Raw genomic sequence first — 14398 nt, 5'->3', positions numbered from 1 at the left:
AGACTAAGCTAACAAAATCTTCCATACAAGCTGCTGGGTTATTTTATTCCAAGTACTTTGTTTCAAAACATAAAACCAAGCAAGATAACAGTATGCAAAAGCAAGAACTTCATGGAAGTTTTGAGGTTTCCTGAATCTGAACCTTTTCTGCTGTTGCTTTTTGAACGACAGAGGGCAAAGCCAGGGAATCAAAATTATTTGGAAAGAGGCTAAAGCAGTTTTCCAAACTGGAGAAAAGACTGTACCTCCCCCAGCTGGACAGGCACACTTCAGGAAACAATAGCTCCTGATATAAACAACACAACGTGAGGCACTCACTCCTGCCAAGGAGCGTTCTCTATTTAGTATCCGTGGTTTCATAAGGGCTTCTACACTCGGCAGAGTTGTGAGGGCCAGTTACACAAACACCACGCTCAGGACACTTCTGAGAACAGAGTGGCAGTTGTTCTGCTGCAGTAGCGCTAACAGTATTTTTTGTGTGTGTAAACAAAACATCTTTTTTCTCTAGAAAAGATTGCTTGTTCTGAAGCCTGGCGAATTATGCAAGTGCATTTCCTGGTATAGAGCTTCAAAAGCAGAATTTCTGTACAACCAAGCACTCAAGTTGTACAGCCAGGCTACAACAAACTGAAAAAGAACAAACACACAAGATGAACTATAAAGTTGTACGGAGCAACTGACTCACCTAGCTCTAAAGGTCTTGTCTATAAATAGGTTTATTCAATAAAAGACTCTCTCACAGATAGCAGATAGGTACCTTCTATATGCAAAGAGAAACTGCAGGTGAAGACAAGGCAGAAGGGATTACCCATCAGTCTAGGATTTGAAGAACCTCTTTGTGAAAGAGGTTCACTTCAGCAAGTGGTAAAGCTTGAGAAATTTAAAAAAAAATAATTAAAAAAAAAAATCAAAGCAACACTTACAGATCAAGGTAAGTCAAAATATTGAGTTGGTGCCTCTAATTATATTTGATCATAGGCACCCCTGAAGGCCACATGTATTTAAAGCCAGACTCCAACAATCTCCAAAGTGGACCCACTTCATGGGCCCCAAGAGACTTGTCCTCTCCTGTTGGATGCCACTGTGGAAACCCAACAGCCACTCTGAAGAGCAGTATTACCCTAGTAACAAACCAATGATGTTCATGGCACATTTATTCAGCCACACCTGTGCCCACAGAGATTCAGAATCACTGGATATTTGTTACCAAGATAGAGTCATCTGAACTCTGTATATTAATTGTCATTTATTTGCCTTTTTTTTTTTTGTACTAAACTCCTGCCTCCCTTACAAGCTGCCAGATTCACTCTTCCTGCATTTCATCTTGTTTCCTTACTGAGACTCTTAAAACAACTAATGGTACAAAACAAAGGGACAAATTACCTATTTCTTCTACTAAATTATAGTCTAGGCTCCCTTAACAGTGCACATGAATACATAGGACAGGCTATTCTGTACTCAAGACAATACATAATTTTTTCTCCTTTAAAGATTTACTTGTGGCAAAGTAAAGCTGCTTCACCTATTCATAGGTTTTAACATGGGTATAAAATCACGTATGTTTCAAAACACACTCAACTAATACTGACATACACAATTCTTCTAACATACTAGATCAAAACACGCAAACAAAGTACTCTGGACAGGAATCTTGAGACTATCACTTTTTACATTTTGTAATGAAGTTTCTGTTAGAAAAATAAATGGTGTTTTGTTCCTCCAGGAAGAGCTTGGCTCAAAGCAGCCATGTGTGCTTCAGGCGCCTACCTCAGCCTGGTATGATGCAGATTCAAAAGCACCACGTTCCCTGGACACATGCTGAAGGCCCTCTGGAAAGTACCAAGAACAGTGAGCAGGCAGCAGACCTCCACCCCGGGATCAGGTAACTTACGTACAGTTTTACTAGTCTAGCTAACTGCTAGCAGCTGCTTACATTGCTTGCAAGACTGTGGAAAGGAGTGTATCACAAAGGGTTAGAGCTCACCTTTGCACCTCTGAGCAGAGTGACAGCCAACAACAGCAGTCCTCTGAGCACATACTTGATGTCCTAATTTAAACCAGCTGCTGCCCTAAGCGGACAGCTAGGTCTTCCCATTGACTGCACTAAGCTTTAGAAAAATCTCTTCAAGACGCAGTAGAGTTGAATCCAAAAGTCAGATAGTCAGGTGAGGGTTTCACCCCAAAAAAGCATGGCACACAATACTAGTTTAAATCCACTTAGACACAGCAGTTGGTTTTCAGTGGGCTAGGAGGTTACTACTTTGCTCTGAAAGCAGTATTCCTCCCACCATTAATTATTTATACCTTGGCCTGATATTTGCAACAACAGCTCAAGCACTGTACTGTGCAAGAGTTCTCCCTCCATCATCCTCTACAAGGACTGCAGAGTATGGCAGAAAAAGGAATAGAAGGAATTTAACTCCCAGATTCCTGTCTTTTCTGCAGCACATCTAGCATGGAATCTAGTGAACATCAAATGTCATTCTGTACCAGTCACCTGCTTAAACGCAATCAGTAACTTGGATTCATAAGGTATAATAAGTACTATTTCTTTCATTACTGATTATGTTTAGGAAACTAAACTAGAAATGTAGGTTTTTTCTTTTTACCCACAAAGCAGACCACAGAACACATTAAACAACAGAGAGGAAGAACCTATATAAAGCTATACAATACAAAAATCATGGGGCAAACAGCTACAAGGCGCACGTAACGTACTGGTTGCTATCACAATCCTAAATACGCTGCGAAATTAATTGCTTATTTGGCAGTGAAGAAACAGCTGCCAGAGAAGCTTAGAAGAACATTCTAAAAGCAGACATGAAGACTTAAAAGAAAACACCACAAACTAAAACCGAAACACAAGTGGCATTTGGAAAACAGACTATTTCCAGTCTTACCAGGAGTCATTTCCCCAGCATACATCCAAACTGGCAAACAGCAAAGAAGCTGACCCATGCTTAAGTTAATGCTACACTATTCAGGCACTGTTACAGCTCCAGCACCAGCTTATGCATCTGGCATAGATCAGAAGAGACATTCCCATATAATTTGGATATTGGGAACAAGTAAACCAAGAAAACAATTTATGTGACTATCGGCATTAATGCCAACAGCCAAGTCCCATGAAATAAAGGGGTAGCAGGGCTGTCACCCAGCTGCATGACAGTCTAAAGCAGCATCCCAGATTTTATTTGCAACAATTCCTTTCCATTATATTTTTAGGGCAGTGTGTTTCATTCCGATTTCCTGCCGTACACCCCCTTGTCTGAAATGGATATGACCACATATTGATCAATCCCAATTCACAACCTCTGTTTCAAGGTGTCTCAACCAGTAGCCACCTTCCCAGCACAATCCAGTCAGTGCAGGGAATTATAATTCCCTTAAAGTAACATTAATTGATCAGTTTTATGGATGAATTTTATTTAGTTCTCATTTTCAATTAATCCTGTTAGGGTGGGGCATATACAGGGGGAAAGAATCAGAATCTGCACCTGCTACCAAAGGCAGCATTTGCACAAGAGACCTATAACTCAAGAGTTTATAAAGAGCATCTCTTGTGCTGAGTCTGTAGAATGAAGAGTAGAACACAGGACTAGAATAATATTCTGCTACAAGGGTGGAGGGGACGAGAACCTAACAAAACAAGAAACAGGGATGTATTTTCACTAGTATGAGTTACAGAAAATCCAGCTAGGGCATGGCCCCAGGATTCCAACTCACAACATACCCAAATTCTGGCAAATTTTAAGATAATTTTTTTCTTAATGTGCTGGTTTTGGCTGGGATAGGGTTAATTTTCTTCATAGTAGCTGGTTGGGCTGTGTTTTGGAGTTGTGCTGGAAACAGTGTTGATAACAAGGGGATGTTTTCATTCCTGCTGAGCAGGGCTTGCACAGAGCCAAGGCCTTTTCTGCCCCTCACCCCACCCCACCAGTGAGGAGCTGGAGGTGCACAAGGAGCTGGGAGGGGACATGGCTGGGACAGTGACCCCAGCTGACTCCAGGGATGTCCCACACCACATGGCGTCATGCTCAGCATATAGAGCTGGGGGAAGGGGGGGACATCGATGGTGTTTGTCTTCCCAAGCCACCGTTACGCGTGATGGAGCCCTGATCTTCTGGGGGTGGCTGAGCACCTGCCTGCCTGTGGGAAGGGCGGCATGAATTCCTCATTTTGTTTGCTTGTGTGCACGGGTTTTGCTTTACCTGTTAAACTGTCTTTATCTCACCCGACGAGCTTTCTCACTTTTACCCTTCCGATTCTCTCCCCCACCCCACCGGGGGGAGGCGAGTGAGCAGCTGCGTGGGGCAGAGCTGCTGGCTGGGGTTAAACCACAACACTTGGCCTGTCACTACAGAGGACGATGTTCACCAGGAAAATCAGGAGAAGGCACTGTTCAGTGCACTGCTGATCTCAGCTGAATGCATTTGTTTTGACTTTTACCAGTATTTTGAGTATTTGACTAACACTATGTTTGATGTTTACTGTGTCTCATAAAAAGACACCACTGACTTTGATTTAACTCAATTCAATATAACTAGCTCACATGAATGGCGCAATGGACACTATCAGGCATTTGTAGAGTCAAGCCTAAAAACAGAAGTTATGACGTCAATAAGACCAATTTCAGAAACAGTATTTTTCCAGTTCCTCTGGAGATAATACTAGGACTTCTTATCACCACCAGCAGAAGTTAGGTTTACATTACCGAACAACAGTGTGACTGTATACTCCGCTTACACACCCATACCATTTCAATGCACATAGCATAGATAACGGCCAAAGGATGCAAAAACCTTGGCTTTAGCATCCACCAGCAACCAAGGCCCAATCTCCAACAGCCCCCAATGTACAACTGTTCTGTTAGATTAAGCCAACTGAGATATGACATAATGTGCTGCCATAACCTACTCCATTTTACTGTGTAGGACAGGTGTTTCAGGCTTTCTATTTAGTACAGTGAATTATTACCTTAACAGCCAACAGAAATGCAGCAGGCAATGATCAGAGGCGCTACAGAGAGTGCACTGGAAGTACTACTCAGAGTATGGTTCTGTTCCTAACACAGATTTAGAATGCGTACCTCTCAAGCCAAATAGTTCTAATAATAGAATACAGCAGCTTCTGGAAACATTAAAACTGCACCATCTCAGCTGGGTGAGCAGAGACAGGAAGTCCAACACCTCTGGGACATGTCCTGTTTTTTACTTTATCTATATGAACATTTTCAGGTCGTCAGCTTGCAAAAAAAACCCCACTTTTAAACCAGTGGAAAGAGTTTCCTTTAAAATTTGATTCATGCAATATGAAAGGTTAAACAAAGACAGTTACCCTCCAAACACTTCCAAGTCTTTGTGGCAGTTAGATGAATTTACTTGGGTAACTAGGTTATCATATAAATACAGAGTAAAAAGAAATCTTTCTACTCCTGTATATCATCTTATGCCTTTCTAGGGTCCCACTTTGGAACCTAATGTTCTCACTCCCTCAGCAGCATCTTCTATATTTACTTAAAGGTCATAAAAGATTAGCCTGTTTTCCATGTGAATTATTAATGCTGACCAAGAATGATTTGCATCATGATAAAAGAAGGAAATTATGAGATAAAATTAAAATACCCTTTATTTCTGAAAGGGTAGTAAGAACTCACAAACATTAACTGAATAAGAAACTAACTGTTCTGTCTTTATGCAATGATTACTGAATGCACGAAAAATAACTCCATCAGCACATTGCAGATACTTTTGCAAAACTGGTATATTAGTTGCCAAATAAATACAAGCGGGTGCATCTGTTGCTCAAGACTTAATTGCTGGCACCTCGACACCACGCCAAGGCAGGAAAAGAACAGAATAGACTGACCTGATCTTTCCGACTACTTTTTTTAAAAAAAAAAAACAACCCACACTTTCCCAGGTGCCCATTACAGTCCAACAAGATTTTTCGTAAGTATAGTGTCACTGAAAGGTTAAAATAACAGAAAGCAGACACTTTCTGCTGTAGTTTCAATGAATATCTCAACTCTCCATTCCACTGGCAACAGACAAGCACTTAAGAATAGTTTTGAAATGACTGAGGTTCTAAAATAATTTAATACGTACATTACAAGACAATGGAAGATGTCAAGTTATGCTAGAAGCTTCCAAAAATTTCTTTTTAGCATTGAATCATATATACAAAAAGGATATTTGCAATGCATTAAGTAATGTAACTGGTAGCAAAAATATGTGACCCTAACAGACTGCGCCACAAAATATTGTGAGAGGCGTTCTGGAAATTATTTTGAACAGGTTAACACTGAGAACCAAAACCCTGCCACTGAGTTCCTGAACAAACATCCATCATCAGCTGCTAATTATCTTTCATTCTGCATCTTCTGCCTCTTGCCCTGTTCCAGTTATTTATATGTACAAATGAAAAGGAACATCTAATGTTTTCCTCCTGCATCTCACTGCTTGCAACGCCATAATGATACACAGTTTACTAGCTAGAATGTACATGCCTACTGCTGAACGTGCTAAATTAGCAGCCTTCTCCCAACAGAGGCTGCAGCTCTTTTGCAGTAATCATCTGCTGCTGCAAGATAACTAGCAGGCAATCCAGGTGGAAGAGGGAGATTTAGGAGAATGTCAGCTGAAGACAATGGAAACTACCTACAGCAAGACAACATGCGGCTGTATATCAAATAACTCATAAGGATAGATCACATTTTACACTGTGAAAGGTAACAGCAAGGCATTTCAGTGCTTAGGGCAATACATCGGTTTGGTACAACCTCTCAAAGTGATGGGAGGTGATAGTCTCCTGCTTGCCCGTTCCCACTGACCTCAAAACTCTGCCCTAGACAACATCGCTCTCCTCACTTCTAAATTAATAGCTGGGTTAGGCGCCTAATTTTTCAAGCTCTTTGTCTCAAATGCTATTTATTACATCTGTTTACAGGTGCAACTCAGCATCCAAAATTTTTGTATGAAACGTGCACACTAAAATATGTCTTAACATATCATGAAATGTTGTGTCTCTATGCCTCAACTTCTTAATTTCCAATTCTCAACTGAATCGAAAGTTTTTCACTTAGATACTACAAACCAGAGCAGACAGCACGGACAAAATTATTGTCATTTTTTGAACTTCCTGCTAAGTTTTAGGAGACATTTATTGCTTTCAGGACAACGTCAGCGTAAATAACTACAGCAACAGTTGCAGAGTACAACGTGTGTCTACCACAAGAGAATCTGGGTCAAAACAGCAGTGCTTTAAAACATCACCCACATTATCTTGTGCCAGAAGAAACACTGAAAAGGGAACAGCCTAGCAAGCAGCTGTTGGACCAAAAATATCCTAAATTGTATTTATTCCAAAAATATTTGCTCTTGGACATTATCCTTTGGCTCCTCCATCTTTAATTAAGGAGAGAATTTTATAAGTAGTTTGTATTTTTCCTGTTTAATCACCACTGCCCTAATATGAATGAGATCTATGATAATGGCAGAGAAAATACGAGCTAAAGATTTACTAAATATTTCAACGTTTTTTCCTTAGAAGGTTACTCAGAAAAATAATTCTGTTGTGCTAAAGTTTATATTTACTTAAAAACTAGATAGTTGGAAATACAAAATAAAGAGTTCTCCTTATCAGGAAAACACACTTTTATTCATTTGATGTCCCTTCAGCAGTATCAAGTTTTATTAAAATATAATTGCACTCTGCACATAAGCTGTTAGAGTTTAGAAAAGAAGATCTGCAGTTACCAGATCAGGAAGGCCAATGTAAATCTTGAAAGCACTCTAGGGTTATATTACACTACTAAATCCTCTCAAATCTGAAAAATATGATCCAACCTCCTGTGCATGTATGTGTCATGCTTCATGGAAGACTAATTTTAACATGTAAAAATCTACAGATGTATTATCCTCTCTGTAGTAATTAAACTGTCCCAGTGCAAAATTTTAGTGTCTTAAAGAGGGAAAAAGAAACCATTTACAAGCCCATAATATTCAGGTCTCCTAGCTACCAGTGTGGCCAGTCAACACAGCATATCATCCATACAGTTCAACACTGATGCAGATTTTGATACTTAATCTTATTAAGGCAGTCCAGATTTGCACACGGAGAGCCACTAATGAGATTTGTAATGGAGTCTGAAGTCCACAACAAATTTGTTAATGATATAATTAATTCACATGCTATATGGATATAGATATGAGTACTTTATCCAAACACCACAAACACATAAGCAAACTTAAAGTGAACTCTATCTTAAAACAGACACTTAAATAACAGCAACCACAGATTTTTGCACGAGTCAAATGACAAAAAAATGAACAAGCATGTAGGCGTCCATGCACATACACACACCCCCTACACGTGCATGCATAACAGCTTTTGAAAATGATCCATAGAAATATTTCATACGGCTCAGACTCAGGACAACTTTTCTTACCATTAACTCTCGACACCTTTAAGACTCTTACTGAGGACACCAACAGGCTGATTTTTTTATCTGGGAGACAGGAGTTTCATAACAGATTTGAAATCTTGGATGGAGAAAAGAAACCTGCTGTGCCTAATCTGGGGAAGAGAGGGGATGGCAGCCACCAACAACATTTGGCATTTTCCGTGCCTAAGGAATCTTACATTTACATATTGTCTGAAAATCCTGAAACTGCATTGTGACCACAGGCCACAACGCTAACCTGTGAAAGCCTCTTTCAAAGCCATTAAGTATTCCCTCCATTTAAAGGCTAGAATGGAATTGACAAAGTATTTTTTTCTACACTTCCAATACAGCAGTGTTTGCTTTCCACACTGGTTTATAAACACACACCAAAAAAATAAATCCAAGACTGGTGTTTTGGCTGCATTTTAGTAACCTGTACCAGGAACCTGCAGCCTGATTTAAAGTTCATTTTAAGGCCAAACAAAGCAAAAACACCTTTCCAAAGAAAATCTTTCAGAAATAAATAAAAGAGGAAGAGGAAAGGTACAGTACACTCACCAGGCGTGTATTAACAACAGGAAACAGCAATGCCAAGAGGGCCCCATTCAGCATATGCATCTGCAACCTTAGAAAAGAGATGTGGTATTATTTTCACAAATGGAAATAAAACACAATGTTTTCACATATTTTGTGTAGTATCTCTTCAGTAAAAGTAAGAGATTTAAGAAAATTCTTTTGGCTTAAATTTGAATAAAGCCACTGTTAAATGCAATAACCAGATACTGTTAAATGCAACAACCAGGACAAAAACCTTTCTTTAAATAACTTCTTAACGTAGGACTGCTTTCTATAATGAGCTTTGGATTCCTAGAAAGCCTGGACTGCCCGTTTCTGTTAATCCTGTTCATGATGCAAGCTGCTAAATAGTTGGAATTTTGCTGTTCATTTATCTTTCAAAGCTTAAAATACCCTATTTGATACAGGTTTTTACTCCTGTCTAACTCTATAAATGTACAGCTTCAAAGTAAAGCTTCAGGAATTTGGAAGAAGTCTCTTAAATAAAAGAAGAATTACATTTGTCAAAATGCAACAGCAAGTTCTAAACAAAGAATAAGGCAGGAAAGTAGTATTATAATATTGCATTTTGTACAGCTTTCGGCCATCTTCTTCTGAACGACTGCTGCATCACAAAAACACAAAAATAGCATCAGTACTGTTTCAGTCTATTTTACATAAGACACTAAGCAAAGAATAAACTGTCTACAACCACTGCCTGTCATAAACTGCTAGGAATTCAACAGTAACTTGAGGTGGGGGAAGGTATTACAATTTCAAAACAGTTTTTCTAAGCGTGATTTATATGCTGTCAAGGTGTTAGAAAACAGAAAGGCTCATTCTGAGAAACAACAAACATTGTGGCCTCTGCTCCGCAACCAGCCTTTTACAAATGCAGAGTAAATCCAGGATTGCCTGGACACCAGACACACTTTTCACGCTCTCCGAGAAGGAGGCATTAACACAGTATCTCTGTATTCAGCCTACTCCCTGCCCAAATAGGGAACAGCAGGAAAAACTTGCAGACAGGCAGTAACAGTTCCAAAATAATTCATGAGGCATTCCCCCAGCATCACTCTTCCAGTCACTGCCTAGACTAAGACAAGAAAGAGCTGTGTTAACTGTCACTATGGTCCTGACTACCATTCCGCCTGGGAAGTCCCGCGACCCTGCCCACAATACGACCAGTTACACCCCTTAGCTGCTTACTGGACTCTACTGCAGTAGCCCATCAGAGCTTCCTGCACATGAGAAACAATTCTGCTTCCTAAAGTTAGTAACGATACGGAACATTTTAGAAAAGATTGCATAGGTTTGAGAAATATCCAAAGTCAGCAAGAATTTGCTTTCACTATTTAACTTGTATCTGCAGTTTTAGAACTAGACCCTTACTGTACACATGACGTCCAATGAAGCCCAGTTACTAATTTTTGGTGAGGATAATAAAAAGGTACAAGGCACATGACATAAATTACACAAGCCCATGTGTTAATCTGTAGAAAGATGCCTGCACTCTCATCTGTGCCTGCGCTCGTTCACGTTACTTAGCGAGGCCAAAACCACCAGTACAGAAGAGCCAAGGGTATGGCTTAACACCCACAATTTAAGCCCTGACCCTTTTCAAGGTGTCATTTTTCAACCCAATCAATATGCCTTTCCAACTGAATAGATATCTTAATATTTTATGACTTAAGCTGTGATTAACTACTAAAATACATTATGCAAAAAGACAGAAATACAGTAGGGAAGAGGCATTACCTGAAGAGAATCATTGCAATCCGGCATGGAGGACAGGCAAGAAGAAAAATCTGAAATGTTAGAAACAAATTTAAATTAATGATATGACCTCTTTTAGTCTCCATTTTCTATAGCCTTCTTTCCCAGTTCTGTATGTCACAAATCATTTCTAACAGGCAGAACTGTTTTACAGCAGAGCTAGGAAAGACTAAACATCTTCAACAAATTAAAAGGTCTCACATTACCTATATATAAAAGGATTAAAGTGGTACAAGCAGCACCTAGGGTTCGGCTTCTGCCCATGCCTGAGAAACAAGTCAAATTCTAGCTTCTGATATTGTCATTATAAAAGGTCTCCCATAAAGCAGATTACTGTATTACCAACCATTTTACTACCGCAGCGCTCTCAGCCCTCAATCATGGTAAGGTCCTTGCTGTGCTAAAGCCCAAGCATTTACAACGGCAATACTTGCCTTCACTTTAGCAGCACATGACCCAGCTCTTGAAGATCTCATGTGAGATGGCTGTCTCTAAAAGCCTCTTAATACGTCCCAAAATAGGGCCACCTGAGTATTTGCTCTATACATAAGCTCAGCAGTCATCTTTAAATATGTCCATTGCCACACTCGAGAAAGTGGTTTTTAAAGTACTGTAAAAATTTCATCAATTATTAGCTACCTGTCTCACAAGACCAAAAGTAACTGAATACAATTCGTAGTTTTTCCTATATAGGCCACACTCCTACCATAAATAGGACCTGACTGAAATTTTTATATAATAAAGCATTGTTGATTTGCAACAATGCCTCATGTAAATTTAGAGGATAACCACCATCTTTTGATACTGCTGTCCAAAACCTCTCACAGCAACTTAAAGTACTTTGTATCAGTAAGTCTTACTCTAGATACAGAGAGATTGCTACATAAGTGTTTAGTGATAAAAATCCTATTCCTTATATTGTCCACTACTGCAGAGATAAGACTTTGGCCTACTGTCTGATAAAAAGTATTTCGGGGAAAAAATGGATCACACTTTTTACTGCTGTTAAAATAAATTCACAATAGATTATTTCACTGCCAACTTACTAAACAAGTTGTCATTAAATCAATACAAGTGACAACATCTGGAGAATACATCTGCTTTGTGGACAAGATTAGACAATTAACCAAACATGTTTCTTTGAAGCATTGCAGGGCTGGGAAGAGCCCTCTGATGTACATTAAAATTCGTTACCACCTGATCATGTACTTGCTGCAGCCACATCAGAAATGTTGATGCCTAAATCACTCTACTGAGCTCTTGTGTGTAAAAGGGGCTTACTGTCATTGCCAAACAAATACATGTACAAATTCCAAATATTTTACTTACAGTGCAAGTCCTTAATATACAGCCATTTCTCTGATCCACTTACTTGAATGCTTAATTCTAGTCAGTCTCAATAACAGTTTAGAACATGCACACACACAAATCGTTTTTCCTAAGTCATACAGAACTGTAATAAAGACACAGCAAGAAAGAGGCAGCAATTAAATTTAACTGAATGTACCCCAAGACATTTTCTTAGTGAATACTGTTAAAATCCAATCAGAGTTTCTCTTAGGTCTTGTATTTAAAAAGCAAGGAATTCCAACTCATCTGGGCAGGTTAAAGAAGAGGACAAAACAGATGCATGATGACAATCCACTAACGCATGCCTTTTGTGGTAAGAAAAAAGAAAAGAAGAAAGTATATGCCAGAAAAATCTTAGGAGGTATCTATACATCACCTTGCACATAAGGCCCATATGGCTTCTGGGAATAAGTGTTTAACAATTATGCTTCACGATTCCATCATTGCATATTTTTGCAACAAACTGTTTACTAACTAAACTGAAGTTCCTTGAATTGTGGACTACATTTTCCCTTCTTTGGAGACCATAAATATCTTCTACAGGTGTCTTATAACAACTATTTTTCCCCATGCTACTTGTATGCATTAGTCAAACTTTTTAAACATTCTATGTTGTAGGTTAGCAAAAGGAGATAGGGTGTTTTGTCTCACTAGTTCATTCAGAGTTCGAAACTCAGATTATTTTATGATTTCCTTAAATTCAGGAATCTGACAGGAGACGTTACTTTTGAAGCATAGTTCATACCTTCATGGAAAAAACTGTGTTCTTCCAATACAGAATTTTTTCTTTTTCTTTCCTAAAGCTTAAAACAAACAAACAACCCCCACCAAAACCAAGCCAGATTGACCTTTCCCCTATATCCGCAAAATAATCAAGCCAGAAATATGTCTTAATCACACCAGTCATTTCTTTTCCTGACAGACAGCAGAGTGCTCCAACTACCACATGGTAGAGCAAAAACTACCGCACAAGTCTGTACTGTATAAGACAGTGCAAGTACTGTGTGATTCTCACCACCATGATAAAAGATAGGTATTATCAAAAAAGGATGGTGCTGTTACAAAGACTGAGAGGGACATACCAACCTCAAACACTTCACCAGCATGGAGACAGGCAAAGAGAAAGAAGTTTCACAGCTGCTTATTTTTAAGTCAACTCTACTGCAAGAAACAGTTTCAGGAACAGATGAAGGAAAAGTAAATATTTTATATTTTTAAGCAGGCAAGTCCCTCTGTTGTGAGGGATCTTTCAGAAAAAAGCCTGACCTCCATTTTTATGGCAGCAATCATAACTAGAATGTTTATGTTAAAACTTTAGGATAATGGAAGAGTTCTTAAAATGTTTCCACTTCAGCAGTTTAATATCAAGCACTTTCTCTCTAAATATGTAAATACTTCCCATGATAAATAAACCCCAACTTCTTAAAAAGGATGTTTTACAGGACACCCTTGTATCTGATTTTCAAAAGAACTGTATCACTGAGTAGATTGAAACATTACCGAGAGTGTCATCATTCAGCTCAGAGTAATTAGCAGTCTTAAAATATCTAGTTCACAGCAGACAAGCTCACAAGCTCTACCGCAAGTGTTCACATACTTAGCCCATAATCATATTACATTTCACTGTCACACTGGAAATTAAATTCTTTGCCTTGCAGGAGGAAACAGCTATGTTTTATAAACCAAACAATGTCATATTAAATTAGCAGCATGGCTGTGAAGAGTTACCAGCCTCTGTTTTCCTGCTGGAACTCTCAAGGTTTTACGCGCTCTGCTAGCACAGATGTTAGGCCCCTTCTCTGGCACATTGCGCAGTTCTAGTGCGAACAGGCCAGCGTGTATTTTAAAGCACACTGAAGTAGGCTTTTCCTTGCTCAAGGCAGAATAACTAAACTTTCAATTTAGAAGAAACACTACGGAACAACTTCAATGTCCCTCCTTATTCTGTCAGATCTGTTACATGTTACATTTGTGTTACAAATGAAAAGGAGGACAAAAGAATTAATCTGAAATCCAAAATGTACAAAAGTAACTATTTCAGGAGGGGAAAATAAGCTATAAAATATACATCATCTGATAGGCTGAATTCTGGGCACAGTTCTGATCATTCCCGTCCCCTTTAGCCTCTCTCTCTCTAAAAAGAAAACAAACAGGCAGATTTAGAAAAGGGTTATGGAGGTCCACAAGAATGATCAAAAAGTATAGAACATCTTCCATACATTAATTGATTTAAGACACTAAGACTCTTCAATCTGTGACAGACCATAGGCT

General features: G+C 39.0%; 1 protein-coding gene across 2 annotated transcripts in view; it reads right to left on the bottom strand.

Moving 5' to 3' along the window:
- The window catches only part of TMEM164 (transmembrane protein 164), a 47509-nt gene that overhangs the window by 19463 nt on the left and 13648 nt on the right, over nucleotides 1-14398 (bottom strand). For both annotated transcript variants that reach the window (XM_064463359.1, XM_064463358.1), the window contains exons 3-4: nucleotides 10760-10809; nucleotides 9005-9071 (exon numbers count right to left, since the gene is read on the bottom strand). In XM_064463359.1, the coding sequence (XP_064319429.1) occupies nucleotides 9005-9071; nucleotides 10760-10809 (117 nt within the window). The remainder of the gene's footprint in view (nucleotides 1-9004; nucleotides 9072-10759; nucleotides 10810-14398) is intronic.

Source organism: Phalacrocorax carbo, chromosome 11, assembly GCF_963921805.1.
Source record: "Phalacrocorax carbo chromosome 11, bPhaCar2.1, whole genome shotgun sequence".
Lineage (NCBI taxonomy): Eukaryota > Metazoa > Chordata > Aves > Suliformes > Phalacrocoracidae > Phalacrocorax > Phalacrocorax carbo.
This window is presented reverse-complemented; position numbering and strand designations above follow the sequence as displayed.